The sequence below is a fragment of the Euprymna scolopes genome, chromosome 12 (genome assembly GCF_053919585.1).
Source record: "Euprymna scolopes isolate OS-2025 chromosome 12, ASM5391958v1, whole genome shotgun sequence".
NCBI lineage: Eukaryota > Metazoa > Mollusca > Cephalopoda > Sepiida > Sepiolidae > Euprymna > Euprymna scolopes.
The window spans coordinates 135,750,246-135,776,047 of NC_136493.1; the positions used below are offsets into that span (position 1 = coordinate 135,750,246).

General features: G+C 33.4%; 1 protein-coding gene across 1 annotated transcript in view; it reads left to right on the forward strand.

Annotated features, from left to right (window-relative positions):
- Positions 1-25,802, forward strand: part of LOC145291503 (general transcription and DNA repair factor IIH helicase/translocase subunit XPB-like) — a 90,957-nt gene that overhangs the window by 12,534 nt on the left and 52,621 nt on the right. Inside the window, exons 3-11 of the mRNA XM_080137426.1 lie at positions 1,419-1,540; positions 4,853-4,933; positions 7,611-7,766; positions 10,820-10,894; positions 14,836-14,952; positions 16,301-16,545; positions 18,690-18,761; positions 22,812-22,918; positions 25,293-25,396. Of these exons, the coding sequence (XP_079993552.1) occupies positions 1,419-1,540; positions 4,853-4,933; positions 7,611-7,766; positions 10,820-10,894; positions 14,836-14,952; positions 16,301-16,545; positions 18,690-18,761; positions 22,812-22,918; positions 25,293-25,396 (1,079 nt within the window). The remainder of the gene's footprint in view (positions 1-1,418; positions 1,541-4,852; positions 4,934-7,610; positions 7,767-10,819; positions 10,895-14,835; positions 14,953-16,300; positions 16,546-18,689; positions 18,762-22,811; positions 22,919-25,292; positions 25,397-25,802) is intronic.

Consider the following 25,802-nt stretch of genomic DNA (forward strand, 5'->3'; position numbering starts at 1 on the left):
CCATCAGAAGTGCGTCAACTGATCGATTTTCTGCAGGGGGGGGGGGGCAAAAAAGTGACATATTAATGTTAAACATTACATATTTTTAAATCGATTTATAACTGCCCCAAAAAATACGGGCGCCAACTCTTCTACATAAAGTATACATGGGGCCGTTTATTTTGGGTCAACTTGTATTTAAAACCCGCTGAGTCATGTCACGTGATCTTGACGTCAGCAAGCTCTAATAGCAGTCTGAATTTAAAAATTGTTGTTATCGGTAAAAAAAAATTTAACCCTCACACAAGCTAAACTATGGACTTCTACACTATGACAACGTTACCAAAGTTATTAGCACATTAAAAATACTTAGATACGATAGTTAAACGAAAAATAACAAGCCAAAAATGTGAAGAAAAAAAAAATATGCTTACAAAAAATATTAACGATCAAAGTTTTTACAAAAAACAGCCAGACGCCATTTTCTTTTTTAGTAACAGTCTTTAGAGTAAGGAAGACGAAGTGAGAGAGAGAGAGAGACACACACATACACAAACGCAAACAGAGAGAGACAGAGAGAGACAGAGTGATGTCTAGACAGGAAACGAAATACGTAATTTAATAAACGCTAATATGAAGTAAAACAAAAAAAATAAAATACTGCTACGTCATTTCGTAACGCTCCCGCGATGACCTCATTTAGTGGCTATCTGCTAATCAAACCTCTTTCACTCACTTTATAAGTCTTATTTTAACACTATAATCAATTCCTCTTACTCTTGGCCTACACGGTTAAGTGGTTGGAGTTTGTTTCACCTCCGCATCAAGGCTCCCGGGTTCAATCCAGCCTCACGACCAAAACTATTTTTTTTCTTTTACATCTTTAGACACGCGGGCAACGTTTCTTTATTGTTTTTACTTTGCTTATTCTTTAGTTTACCCCCCCCCCCCCCCATACACACAGCGTTTTTTTTTTTTTCGCTGTTTTTTGGTTTTTCCGATTTTTTTAACATCGTTTCAGGATTATTACTTATCCCCCTCCCCCATACACACACCTACAAACACCCGGGCAACGCCGGGTACCCCCCCCCCCCCACTAGTGAAATAGAAAGCGCTTTCTTTCCTTTCTGACCAACTTTCCATTTTAAAAAGAGAGGAAGAAAGAAAAAAAAAAGACTGATTTAGGATAGGCCAATTGGTTAGCTCGGTAAGTTTGAATTTCACCTGGAGTATAATAATGTCCCCAAATAAACTCAGCCATTTCAAATTACAATGTTAAACAGATTGTTTATTTTGTATTTTTTTCTTCTTCTGTAAACTATGTAATTTATAGAAATTAGAATTCTGGTTGATGACAGGTAGCTCTGCTAGTAGATAAAAAGAATGTCATAAAAAGAGATCATTTAATCTCCTTCTCCATGTTTTTTTTTTTTTTTCAGATATACCAAATTTGGCCACTGCTAAAGTAAATGAATATTCCAATGAAGATGAATTTGGTGCGAAAGACTACCGTAGGACTCTAGAATTGAAACTGGATCATGCTTCTCGGCCTCTTTGGGTGGTACGTATTTAATCACTACTTTTCAGATTAATCGGAATCAGAATTCTTTTGGGATATTGGAATTGGTATAAGAATCGTAAAAGTGTGTGTCGTTTTTACAATGACAAAAAGGATTCTTTGAATTATTTTTGTTTGTTCTTTTTTTGTTTGTTTTTGTTTAAAACTTAATTTATTATTGCTGAATACTGATGATAAAAATGATAAATATTTGTTGATTTTAAACTAAATTAAAATCTATAGATTAACCTCACAAGTGTATTTTTAAGTTTGCAAAAAATGTATGCACTTATTACATGGGTTTTACAGTAATCTGAAAATTAAAAAAAAAAAAATAAATAAATAAATAACAACAACAAAAAAAACAAACAAAAAACAAGTCTATACCTAAATATTTACAGATTTTAAAAGAATCAGAATTGGTAATTGTATCAAGTTCAAATTCAGTCAGCATTACTTTCACAATGGATGCTGACAACCTTCATGTGGTATCCTTTGTAAGTATCTAATTCTAGAAAGAATCAGGGAAACCAATGCTAACAACAGAACTGAAGTAGTCAAAAAGGTTGTACCATACAAATTTAATTTTTGACATTATGAAATGAATGACAGCAAAAATGTGCTTTTATCATATTTCACGTACTGTGGTATTTCTAGTTTTCAATTAAATCTAGTAATTATTATTTAATTATAATTATCAAACTATCCCAAAAGAGTTCTGATAAATATAATTAAATTTGAATAAGAATACTTAAGGATGACCTCTGTCTGGGAAATATAAATTAAGAGACGTTTATGCAGTGTTCACGACTTCCTTTTGTTCAAACTCTCTAAATTGTCTAATATCTGCGCCGGAATTGTGAATTTATTAGTTATTAATTCCCTTCATTTCCATATCAATTATTTAGTGGCCTGGAGGTAAAGGCTTGAGCAAATGGAGTCAAAGGTGGTTTCGTGGCTGGGTTAGAATCTCCCGACTGGCAGGAATTGTTACCTCCTACACTGATGATTGTGTAAGCATGAAACAGTAATGTCTGTAGGTATTAAAGAGTAATTATTATTTAGTTATACACACACACACACACACACACACATGTTCTTATTTTATATTTTATTGTCTTGATTTTTGCAAAAATATACACTTGCTCGATTATGAATATCGATAATCATGAAACTTAATTGATTGAGTCAATTAATATTTGAACATTACCGAATTTTAATATATAAACAAAAATTTGGTAAAAAAATATTAATAAGATATATATATATCATTCAAACATGGTAGTGTTTGAATATATGGTTAAGTGGCAGTTTTAGTCATTTAGAACTGCTTTGAAGCTTCACTGCGCTCACTCATTTTTCGACCAAATTTCAAGATCACCTTCTCAGTTATATTGTGGAAAGAAATTCTCAATTTTCATTCAGTAAAACAAAAGTTATGATGAATTTACTGGTGTTCAAAATTGTAAAAAAAACGTAAGCAGATAAGCGACGTTTTTTTATGACTGGTTTCCATAGCAACCACGTTGCTTCGGCGACTACTGTTGTTACCAATTCACCGCTCTCATGAAAAGAGAAGTAACAAGTGAAACGGAGAGAATGAAAGAATGAAAGAGAAATAATTGAAGGGGGGTAATTTTATTGAAAGCAGACGAGTGCCATACATTGTTATTACATATGTGCATGTTATGTTTATGGGGGCAAAAAATAAGACTGAAATTAAACAAAGAACATGTGAATTTACTGGAAGCTTGGAAAAATCATGGATTACAATAGAAAAATGTGAGCATGAAAAGTAATATGGTTAAGCTTGGTAACAATGGGTTCTAGCTGAAGATGTTTACAGAAATTAGCTAAATTAAAATAAACATATCAGTGGTATAAAATATTCTAATGAATATGTGTATACAGAATGTATATATGTTTGTATATATGTGTCACAGTCATCTATATGATGTGTGTATATACATGTGTATAAGACTTATGACAGTGTTGATATCTTAACAGATACAGTTTAACAATGGACATGTAACATTTACAACAGAAACGGACAAATAACATCTGGGGTTTTACATTGGCCAATGGAGAAACATATCTGCTCCATCTTCAGTCTTTATTTGATGGATCCTCGGAAAAGCTGCAATTGAAGATACGTACAACTCAAAGTCTTGGTGGTATTTACAGCAGCTTTATCCCGAATTTTTGCCCCATTGGAAAGCTGCAAAGCTGGTCCTAGACTTACATTCAACACCTTCTCCTACTTGGAGTCATCTCTGTCTGTGGACTATCTTTCTTCCCCTGGCCACCGACTCTGTCTGCTCTCTCTGACTCCCTACTCTTGACTAAAAAAAAATGATATACATCTTTCAAGTTCTCTCCTAAAGCCCACGTCATCTTACGAGAATGACCTCTATCTCATGCTACGTCAAACTCTAGAGGTCAATCTATTTTTACATTATTGTTTGTGTTCTAACATTCTTTTCTATTAAAATATCTTGACATAAATAATTTTATCTGTAAATATTTATTTCGCTATGATAGCATTATTTCTGACAATCTGTTTTTACAAATATTAATAACGGTCATAATAATCATTGACCAACACACTTTTTTGGCATTGCACGGCCAATATATCTTACACTGTTATTCCCAAATGGTCACCCATTTACTACTGACAACGTTGCTTAACTTTAGTGTATCAGCATGATTATGCCAATTATGCATATCTATTGCAAATTTTAAAAAAATATAAGGCCCGATTTTTATGGTTGACACCAAAATCCATATTTATTTGTTGATGTTGTTGCTATTGCTTTTGCTTGTTTGTTAGATGAGAAGACTTCTGCATAGAGCTCATGAAGATTGTGCCTCAGGAGTACCTGGTCTGCACAAAGTCTTCCAAGCTGATTATAACTGTAGAATTGCAGGTGTTTACGCATGATACCAAGAACAGCAAAGCACTTTAATAGTAAGTTGGAGAAGATTTGGCCGAGAACACACAAAAGAATAGTGCAAAAGCAAAATTGTCACTTTCATTCCATTGATTTGTGGCTTTGCACCTGATGTGTTTCAGCACCTGCTGCATCTGTGCTTGTCACATGCAGAAGCAGAGATGACCAGAGTATAACAGTTCCTGATATTGACTCGTCCTTGATTATTACGAGAGCCTTGTTAGCCAGGTAGCTATGATGCTACCACATTGCCACTTCTATGGTGAGGAAGGGTTGGACCTCGAGAGGGGGTGTCTTTGTTGCTGAAAGCCTTGTTTAATATATTTCCTTTTTTATTATTTGTGTTGTTCCCATTTCCTTTCAGGCTCCCAATGGACATATCTTTCTGGAATCTTTCAGCCCTGTCTACAAACATGCACATGATTTCCTGATTGCAATTTCCGAGGTGAGTTTGGCCACTAGACCATTCTAAAAAGGACAAGTCAGCCTATTAGATTTAGATTGTAAATACTTGCATGCATTTACTTTCAGGGAAATTTTAAACAATTTTTGGTGATTTTTGACAAAACCTTAACCCAGTAAATATGTTAAATAAAATTCTAACTTTAAGAGGTACATACTTATTATATTGATTAAAAACCAGGGTGCTTGTGCAGTATGCAGGCTTTTCGAACAAATGCATATCAGTTAAAAACATTATTACATACTTATGTGCTATGTTAAAATTAGTATAAATTCCAAAAAATAATCCAGTAGAAAAATAATTACAAGCAAAAATAGAATTTATTGAATTATTAAATTTTATTTAATGTTTTAATGTTGAAAAATTGTGTGATCAATTCTGTATGACAAACTGACTTTCTTCCATGAAAAAAAAAAAATGTTCAACCACTAGCTTCTACAATTTTTTCTAAGAATTTAATCTAACATACTTGTAACAGAGCCTGTATGAGTGCGTGGGAAAATATCAGTAGCAGCTGAAGGATGGATGACAAGCAATTGTATTAGCAGCAGGAGCAATATTTGAATGCGTATGCAAATTAGGAAGTGTGCACGAGCTGACGCGAAAAAAAACCCCAAAAAAGACACCACGTGATTGGGGAGAAACAAAGTCGATGCCGAGCAAGACAGACGTGTAAAATGAAGGCAAGAATGAGCTGGTTTTGGCCAGTTTGTGGTCAGAAGAGAATAAAATGCGAGCCAGGGAAGATGGATATGTGGTCCAGCAGTGGCAGTGAAATACTTTTTAAGCTGGTGTCGAGACAGTAAGAAAGAAAAACGGCAAAAAACGACTTGTGTTAAAAAAAAAAGAAGCTAAGTCGGATTTATTTATTTATTGTTGTTTGTTCCTGTAATTTTTTTTTTTGGGGGGGGGAGGATACTTATACAGAATAAGGACTGCTTTATTGGATTACATTTTGTAAGATTTAGAATTTGTACTAATTGTGACATGTTAGTGTCTAACATTGTTTTTGTCTGAAATGCATTTGTTTGAAAACCTGGTAACCAAATAATCCATTTTTTTTTTTTTTAAGTATAACTTAACATGCAAGATTTATGTTGTAATGCCTACAAATTCCCATTAATCGTTTAAAAATGATTATCTTTATGAAAATAAAATTAAATGATCAATTTACGTGACTTTTGGAAGATAATATTTTTGTTTCATCATGAGTACAGACATCATACAGATTTTCTTTTCTTTTTAATATACAGGGAATTCTAGACAAGCACCAGATATTTTCGCTTGATTAAATACTGTGTAAATAAAGCCTTTGTCTTCAGTTCCAATATTTTATGATTTTCCAGTAATTTCCTAGTCAATATTGATCATCATCATAAATATAAATAATGCACTTGTTTATTTTTTAAAAATAATTTTATTGTGATTTAAAGTAAAAAAAACAAAAAAACTTCAATCAAACTGGTGTGCAAAATAGAAAGTTTTCAGAAATCCGGCATTCACTGGTACTTCAGGTATTAATATAGAAAAGAAAATATGGGTAAAAATGCTCAATTATAACTCAAGTTGTCTAAGAGAGATAAGTCATACTTTAAGCTGCAAAGGTTCATCTCCCTTACATTATTTAAGTGAGTATTTAAGATTGTTGCCATTGTAGCAATCTTTCTAACTGGAATAATTTCTTTTTAAAACAAACTGAAGCCAAAGACATTTTGATATTGTGAAAAATATGCTAGTAGGAAAAAAAGACTATACTTAGTCAAAATCAATTATCAGATAGATGTAATACTATTTGGGTGTAAATTCTAAAATCGGACAAGATAAATTTATATGTTAGATAAATTGTAACAAATATTGTCATAGATGTTATTTATTGTGTTTATCTTTATATCTTCTTTATGCTGTATGCAATTTTATGCCAAATACATTTTCTTTTTTTTTTGGGGGGGGATACTTATACAGAATAAGGACTGTGCTGCCATTAGTATTTTCTGAGCAGTTTATGTAAAATGCTGGAAGGTATCGAACTAATGTTTTGTGATTATTTTTTTGCGCAAATGTCGGCCAACTTTTTCAATGAAAAGTATATTATTTTTGTTATGAAAAATTAATTGAAAATTGAAAATATTTTTTATTGTTACAAAGAAAATACAATGAATAATTATTAGACAATTTTTATGAAATTTTAAGAAAATTAAAATTCAAATCAAGAAAAAAAAAACACTCATTGTTAGGTAAGTTTCATGAATAAATATTTTTGATTTGTTTTGTATAATATTTTTCGTTTTTATGATTTTTTTGTTGAAATCCAGGTAAATTTTGTTGAATTGGTTGAAATCCAGGTAAATCATTTTTTTTTTTTTTAAATAATAAACCAATGATAGCAAATAAATGTTTTCTTGATGTTGGTTGCTTCGATTTCATTGGTTCAGTATTTTACATAAACTGCACAAAAATTTCCAATGATAATACAGTCCTTCTTTTGCATAAGTACCTTTTTTTTTTTTTTGACAACATTTATTAGTTAAACAAGCTTTAAAATTAATTTTAATTGTTCACCTCATGGAGTGAATATTAATCAAATTGTATTGTGTAAAAAGATATTTAAAAGCAAAGGATGTGGAAATTTTTCATTGTATTTATGCATTCTTTTTTGTAGCCTGTGTGTCGGCCTGAAAATATCCACGAGTATAAATTAACAGCCTATTCGTTGTATGCAGCTGTATCAGTGGGTCTCCAGACGGCTGACATTATTGAATATTTGCGACGTCTCAGTAAGACAACTCTACCTGATGGCATAATGGAATTCATCAAGGTAAAAAAATTGAGCTTCATTTTCTTTCCCTTCTGTTGAAATTAGCAATTCTTGGTGTTCATTTATTTAAATATTTACATTTTGCTTAGCAGAAAATTTTACATAATGAGGACAAAAATGGATGGGAACGTTCAATGCTGCCAAAACTAAGCTTGTTTCTTTTAATAATTACAAAAAACCTTCTCAACCACCAATAACTATATCTAAAGATACATTACCTGAAAGTACTTCATTCAAACTCCTCAACTTAACGTTCATGAAGGTTGGCTCTCTCTACTTTGTTAGATAGTTACTTACGCCTGAAAAGATTCTATATCTCTACAAACCCACCATTCGCTCATGTACGGAGTACTGTTGTCACATTTGAGCTGGTGCATCTGCTACTTGTCTCTCACTCCTAGACAGAATTCAAAAAAGAGTTGCCAACCTGAAAGGTCCTGAACTGTCATCTAAGCTTCAGCCTTTGTCCCATCGACGAAATGTTGCATCTCTCTGCTTATTTTACAAGTATTTTAATGGTGGATGCTCCGATGAACTACAAACCCTTGTACCCCTTGAACGCAAATACCCCCGACAAACCTGCCAAACAACAAAGTCCCACCCTACACAGTACAGATCCCCAGATGTCAAAAAGCCTTCTACTCTAATAGTTTCTTCCCTAGAACTGCTAGTCTTTGGAATTCCCTTCTGGGTTCCTGTTTCTCCAACTGTTCTGACATGCAGAAGTTCCAGTGTAATGTAAACAGACATCTTGCTGCTCAACTCCCTACATAGTATCCCTGCAACTTATGTCCTTAATAGTAGCCTCCTACATCAAAGTGGCACTGTGCCTTGTTTGGGGTGAAAATGTAATAAAAAGTATATATATATTTTAAGATCAGTGTATCCTATGAATAAAAAATAATTATCCTATAAAATTATATTTGACAACTTTATTCAGCATTAAGTAGCTCATAGATAGTCAATAGGTCTTAAATTAAACCAAAACATCTAAAAGCAATGTATTCTACAAATATAAAATAATTATCCTTGCTGTAGAATTATATTTGAAAACTTTATTCATATGATATGCCATAAACCAAACAAATAGTTACCCATCATAATATAGGTACAACTGTAAAAGAACTATTTACATTTGTATATCCGTGCATATTATTCAATTGGTGTTATTGATGCAGGATTCCAAACTATCTTCCACCGGAACAAATTTTACAGATTGTGCGAGGTGGCACGGTTTGTTTAAAGAAAAAAATGTTTCATTAAATCTATGTGTTAGTTTTCGATTTACGTTAAGATTTTGTGAAGACACAGAGTTTTTGACTTCAAATATCTTTTAGAAAAATGGATGGTGAGTATCATACAGTATTGATAACGTCAAAACCTTTTTTTATTTTTCATTATTTTCCTGGATGACTACAATATGCCTTCAAGTTCAATGTAAACAAGTTCTTGTTGAACTGCCCTCTTAAATAATCCAAATTCTACCCAATCTACACCATTAACTACACTTTACATTCATTAACCCTTATACTCGAGTGACCTTCAGGCCTTGATAAGTGGTGATTTCCTTATAAAAAACAACAAAATATGGCAGTCATTAGTGTTCATTTCTTCACGACAGTAACAACTATTATTTATTCATTTATTTATTGCAGACTATTATCCTCATCTTCAAGTTGTTTTACGATGTGAAACAAAAACTAGAAGTTGAGGATAATAGTTTGCAAATAAATAAATGAATAATACAAATTACTCGTCTCAAAAGATTTCCAATCAATTAAATCATATAGCAACAACTACGTAAATTTGTTGAAAATACCACACATACCTCAGTCGCGTATTCCTAAATGTTATGTATATTTATCCAACTTTATCTGTTTATATATTTTTTATATTTTAACTCTTGCATTTATCTTTGAAAGCAATCTAAGGAAGTGAAAGTGCATGGCGACAATTTCGGAGAACATGAAATGAAATAGATATCCGTAGACAGGAAAATAAAGTTTAACTGAAATTAAAATTAAATGAAAATGGAAATAATTAAATGAAAATAAAACTAAAAATAATTAAATAAAAGAATTGCTTATCAAACCAAAGCCAAAATAGTCTTGAAAAATCAGATGCAGTTTTTGTTAACAAGATTATATATAGGGACAATTGGTTTAAGAGAGGGAAAATTCTGAGAGTAGAAAGTGGATCTTCGGTTTACTTTCAACAATCTCGTAACATTAGATTCTTCTTATTTTTCCTTTTTTAACATCATTCAACTGTTAATCTATCCATCTTATGGACCTTTCTCCTTTAGTGGTTTTTGGCCTTGATAAGTGATGATCCATTATTAAAAAAAAAAAAATCTCCGGTATGTATACAGATAAAGACATCGATGAAAATCGTATTTCAAATAAAAACCTTTTGATATACATGTTGACGCTTTTTATTACGCACCCATATAGAACATGATCCAAAAGTTATGTTCTACCAGATCAGGTTGTCTAAAGATACAAGCTTCCTGACTTAAAATGTATCAAGCATTAATGTTGTTTTTTTTGGTCTTTCTCTTTACAAAACTCAACCATGTTCTGCAAAATCAAAAGCAGAAAAAAACATTTTCCTCTACAAAACAACCAAATCAAATACCATAAATAAATATTTGAAGGGCTAAAGAACTTGAAGCATAAAAATATTTTCCAAAATTACCGTATTTGGCATTATATTACCTCAAAATAGTTGATATGCCGTAAAACAAAACCACCAAACCAAACATCATGAAAAAATATTTGAAGATATCAAGAACTTGAAGCGTAAACAATTTTTCCAAAATTACTGGATTCAGAATTAAATAACCTGAAACAACCAAACCAAAGTTATGCTATTTATTTTACAGACACCAATATATATCTTGGCCAATACACACTACTAACAACATATCTACTAGCAAACACGCCCACAGCAATATTTGAACAATTTGTTTTTTTTATACTCTCATTATGCTTTGTGAACGCTTGATAATGTAGCAATTGCAAAAATCATTGTTTCTTTTTGTTGTTTTTCAGTTGTGTACTGTCAGTTACGGCAAAGTAAAACTTGTATTGAAACACAATCGTTATTTTGTTGAGAGTATTACTCCTGTAAGTATCAACATGGTGGTCACTATTCGAAAAATAAACTCATTGTGTTTGAACACCTTTTTGTATAATAAAAAAGTTCATCAAACTTTTTCATAATTATTTTTACTTTTAAATTTGAATTTAAAATATTAACGCGTGCCATCTTTTTATTCTTTTTACCAAAATGTTCTTTTGCTTTGTTTTTGAAATCATTGTTTTATATTTTTTTTAGTTTTTCCTGTTCAGAATTCCCCCTATATTGATAAACAAAAAAGAAAAAAATCTGTATGATGTGTGCACCGAGGGCGAAACAAAAATATCATATTCCAAAAATCATGTAAATTGATCAACCAGTTTTATTTTTAAATGAGATCAAATCATTTATTTTTATTGTCCAAAACAATTTTGCTTTAAGTACACATAGTATGTAGTTGTTTCACAATAATATATTCCTTTTAGCAAAAACAAATAACAATTGCTAAAGTATTAAAATCGTAATGGTGTATTTATATAATGGAATTATATTTATGATGTTTTATTTGATTTTGATAAACAATAGGTGTACTCCTGACAAACAAAAACACAGACGCAAGTAAATATGATGTGCGAAAGGTTATAATCTACGTGTGAACACAAAATATTTCTGTGTATTGTTAGGGTTAGGGTTATATAGATAGATCGTAGATAGTCCGCCAACAAAAGTTGTGATTAATGTTTGTTTACATTATTTAACTAGTTGTGATCGTAAGGGGAGTATCTGAGTAGTTACTGTGTAGCTAGCCATTTTGAAAAAAAATTTCAAGAAGCAAAGGGAGATAACTCAACAATAATTCACACTTAGTAGACATGTTGTAATGCTTACAAAATTCCCATTAATTGCTTAAAAATGATTTTCTTTATAAAAATAAAACTACTTGATCAATTTACAAGATTTTTGGAATATGATACTTTTGTTTTGTCGCGGGTGCATACATCATGGAGATTTTTCTTTTATTCGTGTTTTAATATGGGAGCAATTCTGAACAAGAACCTCCCTTTTCTCTTCTTTTTATTCATTCTTCAATTATTTTCCTTTTTTACTTATTTTAATTTTGCTAAAATTGTTTCTTCTTCCTGAAATCATAGCTTTTACCACTTTTCAACAAAGTGAAAAGCCTATCAGTCATGTGTATGCAGTGTGATGATTCATGGAAGTGAAACATGGTTAATGAGGGTTGAGGACATGCATTGCATGGTGAGAAATGATCCGAGAATGATACTATGAATGTGTAATAGGAGTCTCAAAGACAGGCTTAGTTCTGATCACCTCAGAGGAAGATTAAATCTGGACAGTATAGGGAGATGTGTGCAGAAGAGTAGACTTTGATGGTATGGTCACGTTGAAAGAATGGATGAAAGTTTTTGAGTTAGTAGATGTAGAACAATTGAGGTAGCAGATTCAGTTCACAGTGGAAGGCCAAGGAAAACATGAAAAGAAGTGATAAAGATGGATGTGAGGAAAACGAGGGATAAAGAAATATATAGACAGAGATAGGTTATTTTCTAAGTCAATTTCTTAAAGCCGTCCATACATGCCAGCAAGTAAAACAGACGTTAAACTAAACATGATGATAGCTCTTAACTCCTGCAGAAGACTGTTGGGAATTTATTTCAATATTATAATTAGTTATTTAACTGTATTCCATCTGGCATCCCAAATGACCTTTATGCCAAATATGGTGTAATTCTAATAGTTTTGAACTCATAAATGTTTGCAGCTATTAATGGTAATAGCAATAGTAGCTGTATTATAATTTTGACCTTCCTGTGAAATACCAAGTTTTTTTCAAGATTGATTCATATCAAATTACATCATTATCTGTAGTCACAGTTGTACTCCCCTCCTCTCTTCGACATGATACATACTAAGGGTGCTTCATGCCAGATTTGATTCAAATATACCTGATACCTGATACTGGTAATAGTGTTTAACTTTAGTTTGACTGTCTTTGATGCATGTACAAAGGTTGTTCCAAAAGTGAAGTCTCCTATTTTTAACTCAAAAACTATAATGTTGACCTATGAAGACAGGAATGGTACCATTAAATGAGTGACATTTTGTATTCTCAAATTTATTTTTCTACATAGTCATCACCATTCTTAATTCACTTTTCTAGCCTTTTTTAATGCCTCAGTCGTAAAAGTCCAGAGTGTGCTTTGTCACATCTCTGTCACCACTTTTAAATCAATGAACCCATCTCCTAACTGTGCTAAAATGAACTGCATTGGCTTCATTCAACAGGCGCTGTTTAATTTTTTTCTGCATAGAGGAATTCAGTGACACATATCTGCTTCTGATGCATGTCCATGATACGGTTGCTTTCTTAGAGTTTCACACCATCAATATCTGTAACAGAGAGATGAAACTTTTAGGTCATGAATGCATATGTTCAGTCATCATAACAATGCAATTTGTAATTCCCTCTGATTCATTCAGGTGGAATAAAAAACATAGGAAATGAAATGTCCCTCATATATTCTTTTTTATACAACCGTAAGTTGGAAGTTATGTGTGGTTTCGTCTTTGTCTTTGATGAAATCACAAGAGGCTAGTTTTCTATCAAAACAGGCAATATCTGCGTTTGGAACTTATTAAGATGACATTTACAGAAATGAAGAGAGAAACTTGAATAAGGGACACAATTCATGACTCCCCCAACTGCATGGGACTAAGAAGAATTATTCTTTATGTGTCTACGTGCTTTGAAAGCTAACAGGCACAAGAGGCCACAATACTCTTTGGAGAAAAGGGCATCAGATTCTTAACTTCTATTCATTGCTCTGAGTCACCTTATTTGTGCAAGGAATACATCACGAAAACATCATCATAATCATGATGTGCAGGTTGAGGTTTTTTTTTTTTTTTTTTACATAGGCATCACCACATTATCAAGGTCCAGAGGCCACTAAAGGATAAGGGTTAAAGAGTGTACAGTGGAAATTGGACAATATAGTAATCATTAGTAATGAAAATTTGGTAAATTTGATAACTTATTTGGAACGGCTCATCAAGAACTTTAGACTTGAACACAACCATATTGTAGTCAGCCGGAAAGCAGGAAAACGGAAGACAATTCCACAGGCGTGCAGTTATAAGAAAGAAGCTTTGTTCGTGGAATCTACGTTTTGATTTAGGCACAGATAAGGAGTGGGGAAAATTATTGACGGTGGTTTCAGCTAGTCGGGTGTTTTTTGAAAAAGATTGGCGAGGGGGGACCAGAGCATGGAGCTCAGACGAGCACTTGCCATGGAAATAACGATAGAACAAAGACAGGCTCGCTACGTCTCTTCTGTGGGAAAGAGGTTGCAGGGAAGAGAAAAGGGCATCCCCCACCAAGCCACAAAGTCTATTTTGTACTCTGTCAAGGCAGGTAGGTTGTTTTTAGCAGCTCCTGCCCAGATGTGGCAGCAGTACTCCATCTTTCGATGTACTTAGCTCTTATATAGATAGAGTTATGTTGAGTTAGTAATGAAGTTAGGGAACATAAATTATCCTCTCACTAATTGACCAGTTAAATACAACATAGTATATCTTTCTTTTAGTATTACTGGATTCTAGAACAAAAAATTCATCTAGTCTGGTGGAGTATCCAACTTAGTATTGTTACTATAAGCAACTCGAGAAAATGTGCCAATCCTTGTATAAGCCAGTCTATGGTAGTCATGCTTAGAGGATCTTATTTAGGTTTTGAATACTGTTTTATTTTGAAAATTTAATCATGATTTACTTGTAGGAGTTAGTATCCTCATGCTAGGTTGTCCTGACAAATCTCTGGACCGAGAGTCCGTAGACACTTGAAGAAAATGTCTAGTAGGCATTCAAGTTCTTTTCTATTTATCCTCGTGTATTGTGTGCTGTTGAGAATTCAGTTAATTTTCATTTGTTCCAAATGTCTGAAGGTGCATCTTGAATATTATTGTAGGATGTCATTCAGGTTTTACTTAAAGACCCGGTAATCCAAGAATGCCGCCTTAGAGAGGAAATGGAAGATACGGCGATGAAAATGTTGGAGAATGAGAATCCAATACCAAGCACGCAGGTGAGCAAAATATCCTATCAACTGTCTTTTAAAATTTTACACACACACACACACACACACACACACACACACACACACACGTACACGTACACACACATCGAGTGCATGAATATCATTGTGACCTATAGAATCAGCTATCGGAATTATTGTGGTCACAAAAACATTTTTGAAAGCACCTGCACAGACAACATTCATTTCTGAGAGAGATGAAACTATACCAAAAAATATAACATCAAAGCCTTCCAAATAACTTTCAATTAAAATGGATAACCTTGTCCCCCCCAAAAAAAAAAAAATTAAACTAACAAACACTTTGAAACAAATGAATCAAATCAAAACGATCTTCAGCATTAAATGACCCAACGAAGATCGATATGCTGGTTAAATAAACGAACCAACCTATTGTGGTCACTTACATACTAATATTTTTGGGAAAGATATATGTTTCGTTATCTCTGGTTAGACCATATTGCATACTGACATGAGCATTTTCATGACAGTTTTCTGAGCCTTACTACTTCTGTACTCATGACAAATTGGAAGTAAATGTTTTCACTAAAAGATTGCCATATAGAACCAGTGGACTCCTTCTATCCCTCACTTTTTTATTACTTACATACTAATATTTTTTAGGAAAGTATGTGTTTTGCTGTCTCTAGTTAAATCAGATTGTAACATGAGCAGTCTCATGACAGTTTTCTGAGTCTTACTACTTCTATGCTAGCTCATGACAAATTAGAAGCGGATATTTTGTTACAAAGCCAATGCAGTTGATGTCAGTACAGTTAAGATTAAAAGATTGCCATACAGGACCAATGGGCTCCTTCTATCCAGTTTGGCTTTTCATTAAAGCCCACCTCACTTTCTTAGATGTATTGCCTACATTACGACTGGGAAACTCCATCTATTCCCCTGTATGGTAACCCTGCAAAATATCAGAGGGAGGCTAACAGGGCTACACTTTGCCTAAGGGTAACCTAGAACTGTGCAAGACACGAGTGTTCATATCGAAGTATTATACATACAGCACCTAGTATCAAATTGTAATCCATTTGGTACTGGCCAAGTTTGCTGATCAAACAAGAAAAGATGTGTCAATGATTTGCAGAAAATTGAATATACAAAAGATTTGTTTAATAAAGTTCAATAAAGCCAATATATTCAATTTTCTGAAAGTCAGAAGATTTTACAAGAAATTTGAAAAAAAAAAACCCCAAAGAAATAAAATACATAAACTAAACTTCTCCCAAATTTTTGTCTGCAATAAAACCCGCCTTAAAATGAAGGAAACACTCTCAAGACACGCAAGAAACATTTTTGTCAGTTTACTGTTTGATTGTTTTTATAGCAACAGAAAACTGACGGTTCCATAAAGTTTCCGACTGGTCCGACTACTTCCACTTCTACAACAAATGGTACACCAGCTGCCGGAACGACAAATGGGGCAAATACGACTGAAGAAGAGCCAGCCAAAGTGCCTGATGATATTTTCAGTTATTTCGAAAAAATTGATCAAGAAGATGAGGATGATATTGATGCAAAATGTGTTTCGTTTGAAGTTATTCAAGACAAAATTGAAGATCTACAAAAAAGGTTTTTTGATTTTTTTTCCCCCCTTTTTTTGTTGTAAAAGTTTAATTGTATTATTCAGACTCATCTTGGATGTTAGTTTCATAATTTTTTTGTTCGATAAAAAATCTAATCTTTAAGTGTGTGTCTTGTCAAATTTAAGAATCTTTATGTCAAACTCGTTATGGTTGATGGAACAAAACCAATCTATCTTCATGCATTAAATAAAGAATTCTGTTCAGTACTTTGTTCGGATTCCTGAGTTTGACAAAACTCACCTGAAGAAGGTCAGAGGTTACATTTTGGGTATATCTTGTAATTCACAGCAATTTGAAAAAGTGATAAAAATATCAAAATATATAAGAAGTAAATGTTACCAAAAGCAAGAAAAAAATGGCTGTGTAACAAGTACATTGTGATCATTTTTCTTTGTGCTTGTGTACCGCTTGACATTACTTGTTTTTTGAGCCGAATAAACATTTTATATTTTGTAGAAACACTAAAAACTTATCCAGCTAGACAGAAGAGTAACTTATCTTGCCTTTGGTAACATTTATTTGTTATGTTTTAAAATTTTTTGCCATGTTTTTTAATTACTGTGGATTATCAAACATTCCTTAGATTTTTTAAAAAAACATTCACAGAGGCATAAGGGACTACTGTGAATTAGGGACCATGGCTGCAAGAACATTCTAAGTAGGAAGTTGAGCAGCAAAATATCTGTTCACATTTCATTTAAACTTCTGCATGATAGTACAGTTGGGAAGCAGGAAGCAAGGAGGAAATTCTAAAGTCTTTCAGTTTGAGGAAAGAAACTATTAGAGTAAAAGGCTCGCTTTCTGTTTGTCATGATTTATTTAAACATTCTTTACCTCTGGAATGTTTAATACTTCCCATTGTCTTGAATCCTTTGACTGATAACCTCTCACATATTTCTCGGTCAAATTATGCATTCCAATAGACAATAAGGGAAAGTCTTGCATTTCTCACATAGAATCGATCTGCATGTGTGCAACCCATCAAATGCGCTTCTTCCTGGGGTCAACTGCCAATCCAACCTCCCAGAAGTTTTAAAAGCTTACCCTATCCACTTTAAACTCTTATCATCACCAGCACCAGTTCTTTCCTGTGCTCCACTGGTATAATCAAGATAACAAAATTTCTGGGCAATCTCAACAGCATCGTCATTTAAATATCTATATATTAGTATGATAGTGTGTTATTTTGTGTGTCACACATTTTTTTCTTTCGTTTAATTGTTATGACCTTCTGTTTCTTGTAATAAATAATTTTACCAAGAATTTTTCATCAGTTTTGATTTCAGTTTCGATTATAGCTCAAGGAACTCACGTTATATATATATATATATATATACACATTTTTTTTTCTTCATAAGTTTTGGTTTCAGTTTCGATTGAAGCTGATACGCTGAAGTCATACGGATATACAGTAGAACCCCAGTATACGGTGACCCTAGGATACGTTTTTTTTTTTTTTTCAGGTTATAATGTGAAATATAATGTTTTTCTGGCTCCTGGTTACGGTATTTATCCCGCTTTACGGTGTTATTTATAATGTTATTTGATTATATACATGTGTATTATATACGGTACTGTATTTTGTTACTAATTTTTAATGCTGTATCCTGGGGTTCTACTGTATTAGCCTTTTTGAAATCACAACTTTATAATATATAAAAATCGATAGAAAATTGACTATATAATAATACATACAAAATCCGCATAAATTAAAATATCAGATTTAAACATATTTTATAACTGGGCTATGTCAGACTTCCCTGCTAGCTCAGATAAATACTTTTGCAATTTTAACAAAATAGCTACAATAATATCAGGGTGTCTCCATTTATGCTGAACATGCACAGAATGCCAACGTCAATATATTACATATGAAAGAGTCTGCTTTGGAATTTTCACAGGTCCTGCTAGTATTTTCTTAATACCTGAATTCTTATTCATCTTCATTGTTTTACACTTCTTACATACAAACAAGTTATTTTCTCTAAACCAACCTGTAATTCCACTGAACTTAGTATCGATCATGTGCTTACAAATACCATAAAAATTGCCCAGGGAAACTTTCCTCTTTTAACACTACAATTATAAAAGGTATAAAAACCATGAGTATAATGTTTCAATCTCTTCCAGATGTATTGAACTCGAATACCCATTGTTGGCTGAATATGATTTTAGAAATGACTCTGTCAACCCAGATATTGAGTAAGTCCTATTTTAACACTTACTTCTGAAAAGATGTCCTTTTTTCTCTTTTTAATTTTTGTGTTTGCTGAAGGATATTTTACGAGGGTCGTTCCTATATTTTAACTCAAAAACTAAAATGTCGAAAAGCTACAAAGACGGAAGTGGTACCATAAAAATGAGTGACCTTTTGTACCCCAGAATTTATTTTTCTTCATTTTGCCAGCGATGAATGATGGCTCGAGTGTAAAAATCCTGAGCGTGCTTTGTCACTAGCATCACTGTCGTCACTCTGAAATTGTCAACCTATCTCTTAACTGTACTGACATCAACTGCATTGGCTTTGTAAATGTTTAACAGGTGCCAGTAAATGTTGATTGGTTCAATTTTTTCTGTGTGGAGTAATTAATGATACACTTCTGTTTCTGATGTACATCCATGACAGGGGTTGCTTTCTTAGTCTCACACCATCATTATCTGCAACAGAGAAATGAAACTTTCAAGTCATGCATGCATAAGTTCAATCATCATAATTTTCAATCTCCTCTGAGCCATTCAGATAGAATAAAAAATGCAAAGCATTACTTCTGAAATATCCTTTGTATAAAGAAGATATTTTTTTAGCCAGGCCAACTTTTCTAATCATATATTTTTTTGATGGTACATTTTGATTTGTTTATGGATGGAAATACAGGATGGAATGATAAAATTGTTGCCCTAGAAAAGACGACATGATTCCATTTTCATTTAATGAAAACTGGTTTTCTTTTTTTGTTGCAGACGATCTACTAGTCGGCCAGTTGTATACAAATCCCAAGAGCGATAGTAGCATTCTATCATGTCTGAAAGTGACACAATGTTCAGCGAGTGAAATTGGAGATGCACTGCTGTACAACTTATGCTCTCTACCAATCCAATTTATGACAACAGGACCATTGCCAACACCCTCAAAATGCAAATCCTAAAGGTTCAACGCTTCAGGGCACTGGCCGTAGCTATGTTATCTGGCGTGGTTTCAAGTGAGGGCTACATCATGCCGCCTCACATCTTCAAAGTCGGTTTGAAAGTCAACACCAAAGTGGACCTGGATGTGCTGAAGAGTGTGGTGAAACCCTGGTGCAATCAGGTGGCCACTGGCAGACCCTGGGTATGGCTTACAAGTCCAGAGACCCAGGCTTGGCTTCAAAAGGAATGCTACATAATTATACTCTTCTCTCAATGCCCCCTTCCCTCCTCCTTCGACCTGAACCCGCTGGACTACTTCATTTAGTCATACATTGAGAACATTTCCAACATGACCTCCCACAACACTAAAGCCAGCTTGATCGCCATCATCCACCGAGTATTCGCCAAGCTCCTGCCGGCGCTTGTGGAAAAGGCATGCTCCCAGTCCTGGACTTGTATTGAGGTGGTGATTGAGGCTGAAGGTGGTTACATTGAATAGATGTCAGCTCTACTACATGATCAAGTTAGCTGAATTGATTTTCTCAAAAGTTTTATAATAAAGCTGTAATGTTATTTTCTTTAGGACGACAAATTTATAGTTCCACCCTGAATATTGAACATTATGCTGATTGGTGAGAATGTGTAGTAATGTTGACTAATGTTATTACCTCTAGCAGATTATCATGATCGTGGCTTAAACAGCTGAACTTTTATTGTGTAGACCAACAATTGCCAACCTTTTGAACTTTGTGGACAACTAAATGTATAATTTTAAATATGTATAACACATCATGCACAGGCCTAACATATAGATAGTGCCACTTATAAAAATGTTCATAAGATTTTGGTTTTTATATTTTGGAACGTGTAAGGTATTTTTTTCATCAATTATTGGTGCATTTGAAGGAAGAATTTAAAAAAAAAAACAGTCAATAAACAAGAAAAAAGTGCTCTTCCACCAAGACAATGCACAGTGTAAGAAGCCTATTGCATTGATGACAATAATACATGAATTTTTACAGACTTCAAAAGAAAGCTTATCGTAAAGAGATTTTAACTCCAATGATGAAGTGATATCTGAAACGGAGGCCAAAGACAATTCATTCTACAAAAAAGGTATTGTATTGGTATAGAAGTATTGGAAATGGTGCATGATCCTAGGAGACCATGTTGATGAATAAAGTTGAACTAAAAATTGTTGTATTAGTTAGGTTCAGAACTTATTGATGCATTATTATTATCAGATTGGCAACATTCGACCCTCTTGTCTAGTTAACCCAACCTTTACTTGTTGGATAATAGGAAAAAGATATCAATTGAATAAAGAAAATGTCTGATGCTTATTCAGAATCTGCATGATGTACATACCTCTGATGGAAAGAAAATAAAAGAATGTTCCAGAGAAAGAGATTTGGCTGCAATAAAAAAAGAACCTTAGAAATTGAGGTGAAAATCCAGACACAAAAGGCATCAAATTGTTAGAGAAGCGTTAGAATCAGTTCATCATGTTATGAAGGATTAACTATGTTGATAAAGTTGAATTTTGCTTAAAAATTGTTTTATTAGTTAGGAACTAATTGAGTGATGTGTTATAGATTTTCAGCTTTATTGTTATTTTATCATTTTTTCTTCTCTTTTTCCTTATTTTGTTGGTGTTCCTATTTACAATGCCTCCCCACGGTACAGAGTTAGACACCAAGGTCGTGTTTTATTGTGGAGAAATGGAAGAAAATAAAAATTGTCTCAGTTTTGAAGGATTGTTCCTCCACTGAAAGAGAACAAGAAATTGAAGTGCAGCATCTGAAGAACAGATACTAAACTTTGATCAATGACAGTCTTTTTTTGATAAGGACGGATGCCACTAAAAATCTGAGACATAAAAATAATAATTAAAATAATTAAGTTTTCATTTTAAAAAAACATTACATGGTTTTCTAAAATGTTCAAATTTAACCTTATGAAATAATGCTTCAGAGGATGTGACATATTCAAACACATTTGATCTGTCGAGATCCGACACAAATTTTCTCCTTTAGGTATCTCTCCCACTTAACAACAAAAGAAAAGAAAAGAAAAATGAAAAAGTAACAAAGTTTTCTTTGATAAGGTTGGATGGCAACAAAAGTCTCAGAAATAAAAAAATAATTAAAATATTATTTTTCAGTTGATAGAAATTATACTACAGTACATGGTTTTCCAAAATTTTCAAATTTACATATATATATATATATATATATACTAGCGGGGGGGGGGGTACCCGGCGATGCCCGGGTGTTTTGAGGTGTGTGTGGCTTTGGGTAAATCAAACTAAACTGAAATAAAAAAAAAGTTTTGGTAGGTGAGTATGAGGATCGAACCCGAATCCTTGAGGCAAAGTTGAAAATTAAAGTGTGAAAAAAAAAAAAAAAACGTGTGACGTTAACCATTGGGCCACCGCAACACACAATGGTGACACGTTTGAATTTATTTATTTAACTATTAAAAACAGGTGTCCGCAATAAAAGTTAACTCTGCTGCTTCCATTTGACCTCATTAAGAAGGTCAAATAGAAGTCACGCAGTTGCAGTTAGCAGCATTTGGGTTTGTTTACCCAAATTTGACTGTTTTTTTTCCTCAACAGATGTTGGGGAGGGGGAAACGAGCTCCCAATTGTCAAGATTGAATAGCAATTGTCTGATATACAAGATTGATCAAAGCTGATTGCTTCTGGATGTTTCCCGCCGCGATGCTGAGAACTATGTTAGCTTTGAATTAGTTTCGCTTTTTATCCGAAAAAGCCCAATCAACACGCGAGAAGCCAAAATAGCAATGATTTTGTAAAAGTCAATGTAAATAAATCTATACGCTACATGCGTTCTCAAATCCTAGATATTATTATCTACGGCCTATATAAATACTTCTAAGTGATCGTACGCCCCCCGGGAGCGTATGCGAGAAAAGCCTTTGCAAGACATACACAAAATGGTCACACACATTTTGCCTTTTATATATATAGATATGTGTGTGTGGTATTATATAATATACATTATCAGTGTAGATATAGGAATAAAATTTCCATGGTAATTGGTTTATATTATTTGTACAATGTTAGTGAAAATGATTTTGTTGGGTTTTTTTCTTCTACAGAATTGATCTTAAACCAAGCACTACGTTACGACCATATCAAGAAAAGAGTCTTCGCAAAATGTTTGGGAATGGACGAGCAAGATCTGGCGTTATTGTGTTACCTTGTGGTAAGGCTCACATTGCTAATTGCTATGTTTTTGTTTTTATTCCTTTCTTTTTTTTAATGGCTTAATCATGCTTCTTACTTTATGATGAGAGAAATGGATAAAAGAAAAAGTTCAAAACAAAATAACATTTATATGTCAGAAATGCATTGTACAGCTAAAATTATCTTTATAATTTGTTGGGAGGTTTCAGCCTTGAAAATATGCCATAAAGGGTTATCTCCTTTGCATGCCATGGAAAGGTAATCTAGAAGATAAGCTGTCAGCCATGACAGTTTATATGTAAAAAAAAAACTTTGCCTTGGAGAACATCGGACAATCACTGCTCATCCAACGGGGTTTAAATCATCTTCCAATTTATAAATGATTTCAATGAATATATTATGTTCTGGTGCAAGTCCATAACCCCCCCCCCACACACCTGTCATAAAATGCCAAAAATAAAGAAAAATCTTTATGGTGTGCAGATCTGTGATGGTAAGAAAATACTATACACCAAAATTCACAGGAAAAAAAAAAATCAAATTTTATAGCTAAACAATGATCATTGATCTCTGAATGCCATTTTTGCTGGCTAAGGGAGATAATTTCAAATAATTCAAATGTTTGCAAGATTTTAGAAGGTCATTCTTAACATGGGGAAGGGGAGCTTTGTAAAAACTCAAATCCACTTAAAAATGATTTTGTTTAGAAAAGTAAAAGTACTTGATCAATTTTTGTGATTTTCTGGTGTACTATATTTTCTTCGGTCATGGGTATATATATATATCATAAATATTTTTATTTTTACTTTTTTCATGGGGGACGGGAGTAACAGGTATAAGTTTTTGTATTTCTTCCATCGATCATTATTGGTTTAGTAATAAACCGATAACAGCAGTTATCGTCAGTTATAGCATAGTTTTAATAATTGTCTTTTATTTTTTGAATCAGCAGTGAAAGTGCTCAGCATTTTCAGATATTAGCATATGGGAATATCAGCGATGGTAAAAGAAAGTGAAATAAGGAGAACCCTTTAAGGGTAACTGAAATAACAATTCATCAGCTAATACAATAGAAATCCCTTGATGTAAGAAATCCTTCTACTCTAATAGTGACTTCCCTAGGACTGCGAGACTTTGGAATTCCCTTCCAGGTTCCTGTTTCCCTGACTGTACTGATATGCAGAAGTTCAAGTGTAGTGTAAACAGACATCTTGCTGCTCAACTCCCCACATAGTACCCCTACAAATTATGTCCCAAATAGTAGCCCCCTACATCCAAGTGGCACAGTGCCTTGTCTGGGGGTAGAAAATGCAATAAAAAAACAAAAAAAACAAAAAAGAAAATTATGAAACAGAAAAACATGAAAACTATAAAAATTTTAAAGTAAAAAATATTTAAAAATTATGAGTTTTAAGTTTTTCTCCTAAAGCGTTACCCTGTTGACGAGACTGTGAATTTGCTGTCTGCAACCCCTATGCAGACGGATACAACCAGACCTTCTCTCCCCCTTAAACTGTAAGTTGTGGATAGCAACTGTGATACCTGAGGATGGGATTCTGGTGGCTGAGCTATTCTACTTCTTTGGTTAAACAGGAGATCAGAGAGGCTCAATCCAATCAATCGGCTAGTCATATCATATCCTAGTTCATCTCCAACTGTATTATGCTATACGATTCTTAAAAAAAAACAATTCTAAACCTTTTTATGTTTTCTTCCCAAATAGATACTAAAAAGTGAGGGTCAATTATGTTGAGAACAAAGAAGATACCCAGGAATAATTGTCTTTAAATATCACTAGTCAAGTCCTCTGTTTTCCTCTTCTTTGGTAATGATAGTACCTGCTGTGAAATTTCTTTCTAAGAGTGATGCAATGTATTTTATGAATATAAATAATCATCCTAATTATCTACCTGTCTACTTTGTGTGTGTGAGTTCCTTCCTCATAGATTCCGAAACAGCTGACCCTATCTTTGCAAATTTTACGCAAAGGTAATTTATATTTCTGGCAGTGTTCTTAGATATGTTTTGTACAGAAATTCCACCGATAAGTATCAAAAATTGAAAAAATTTTATCCTAGAAATTGTCTTTTTTTCTTATAGATAAAAAAGAATTTTTACAGGCGAATATTTTACGTTACATTGGTCAAGGGAAATAATAAAATCTCAGCAAATCATTTCTTAAAAAACCTCCAGATTTATTGCCATCTGGAGATATAGCTCGGTAGTAGAGCATTTGACTACAGATCGAATGATCCCCTGTTCGAGTGAGGATGGGCCGTTCTTAACTCAATATCACCCGTTCTTTTGTTAATCCGTTAGTGATCAGAAATATATAAATCAGTAACTTCATACTCTGCTGAAAGAATTTCTGCATATTTCTGTTTTGATTTCAGGTGCTGGTAAAACACTAGTAGGTGTAACGGCTGCCTGTACTGTACGCAAGCGATGTGTCGTCCTCTGTACATCAGGTGTTGCTGTCGAGCAGTGGAGATCTCAGGTATATGTTTATATATAGAAGCTAAATGCTTTGTTTTTCTTGTTCTTTTTACACAAACAAAAATTCATTTCATCAAAAAATAAAAACATCTCTTAGCACGGTAATTGTCTGTATTTTTGAGATGAGGTGTTTTCATTGATTGAGATTGTCGGACTGACTTCCTCATCTTGGTTGTTATTGTCACAACGTTTCGGCCGTTTTTCCCTCCGGCCTTCGTCAGGTGTTTTGTATCAAACTGGGGAACTGTTTGTTAGGAGTCTCGAACCCAACCCTTTATTATTATTACGGGGGTACCGTGTTCGGACTCCAGCTAGGGTCTGGGACATAGTTGCTGATTCTCTGTTTTGAATGTTACTTTTTCACTGCCTTCGTTCAGGATTGAACTCAGCACCTTTGGGTAACTGTA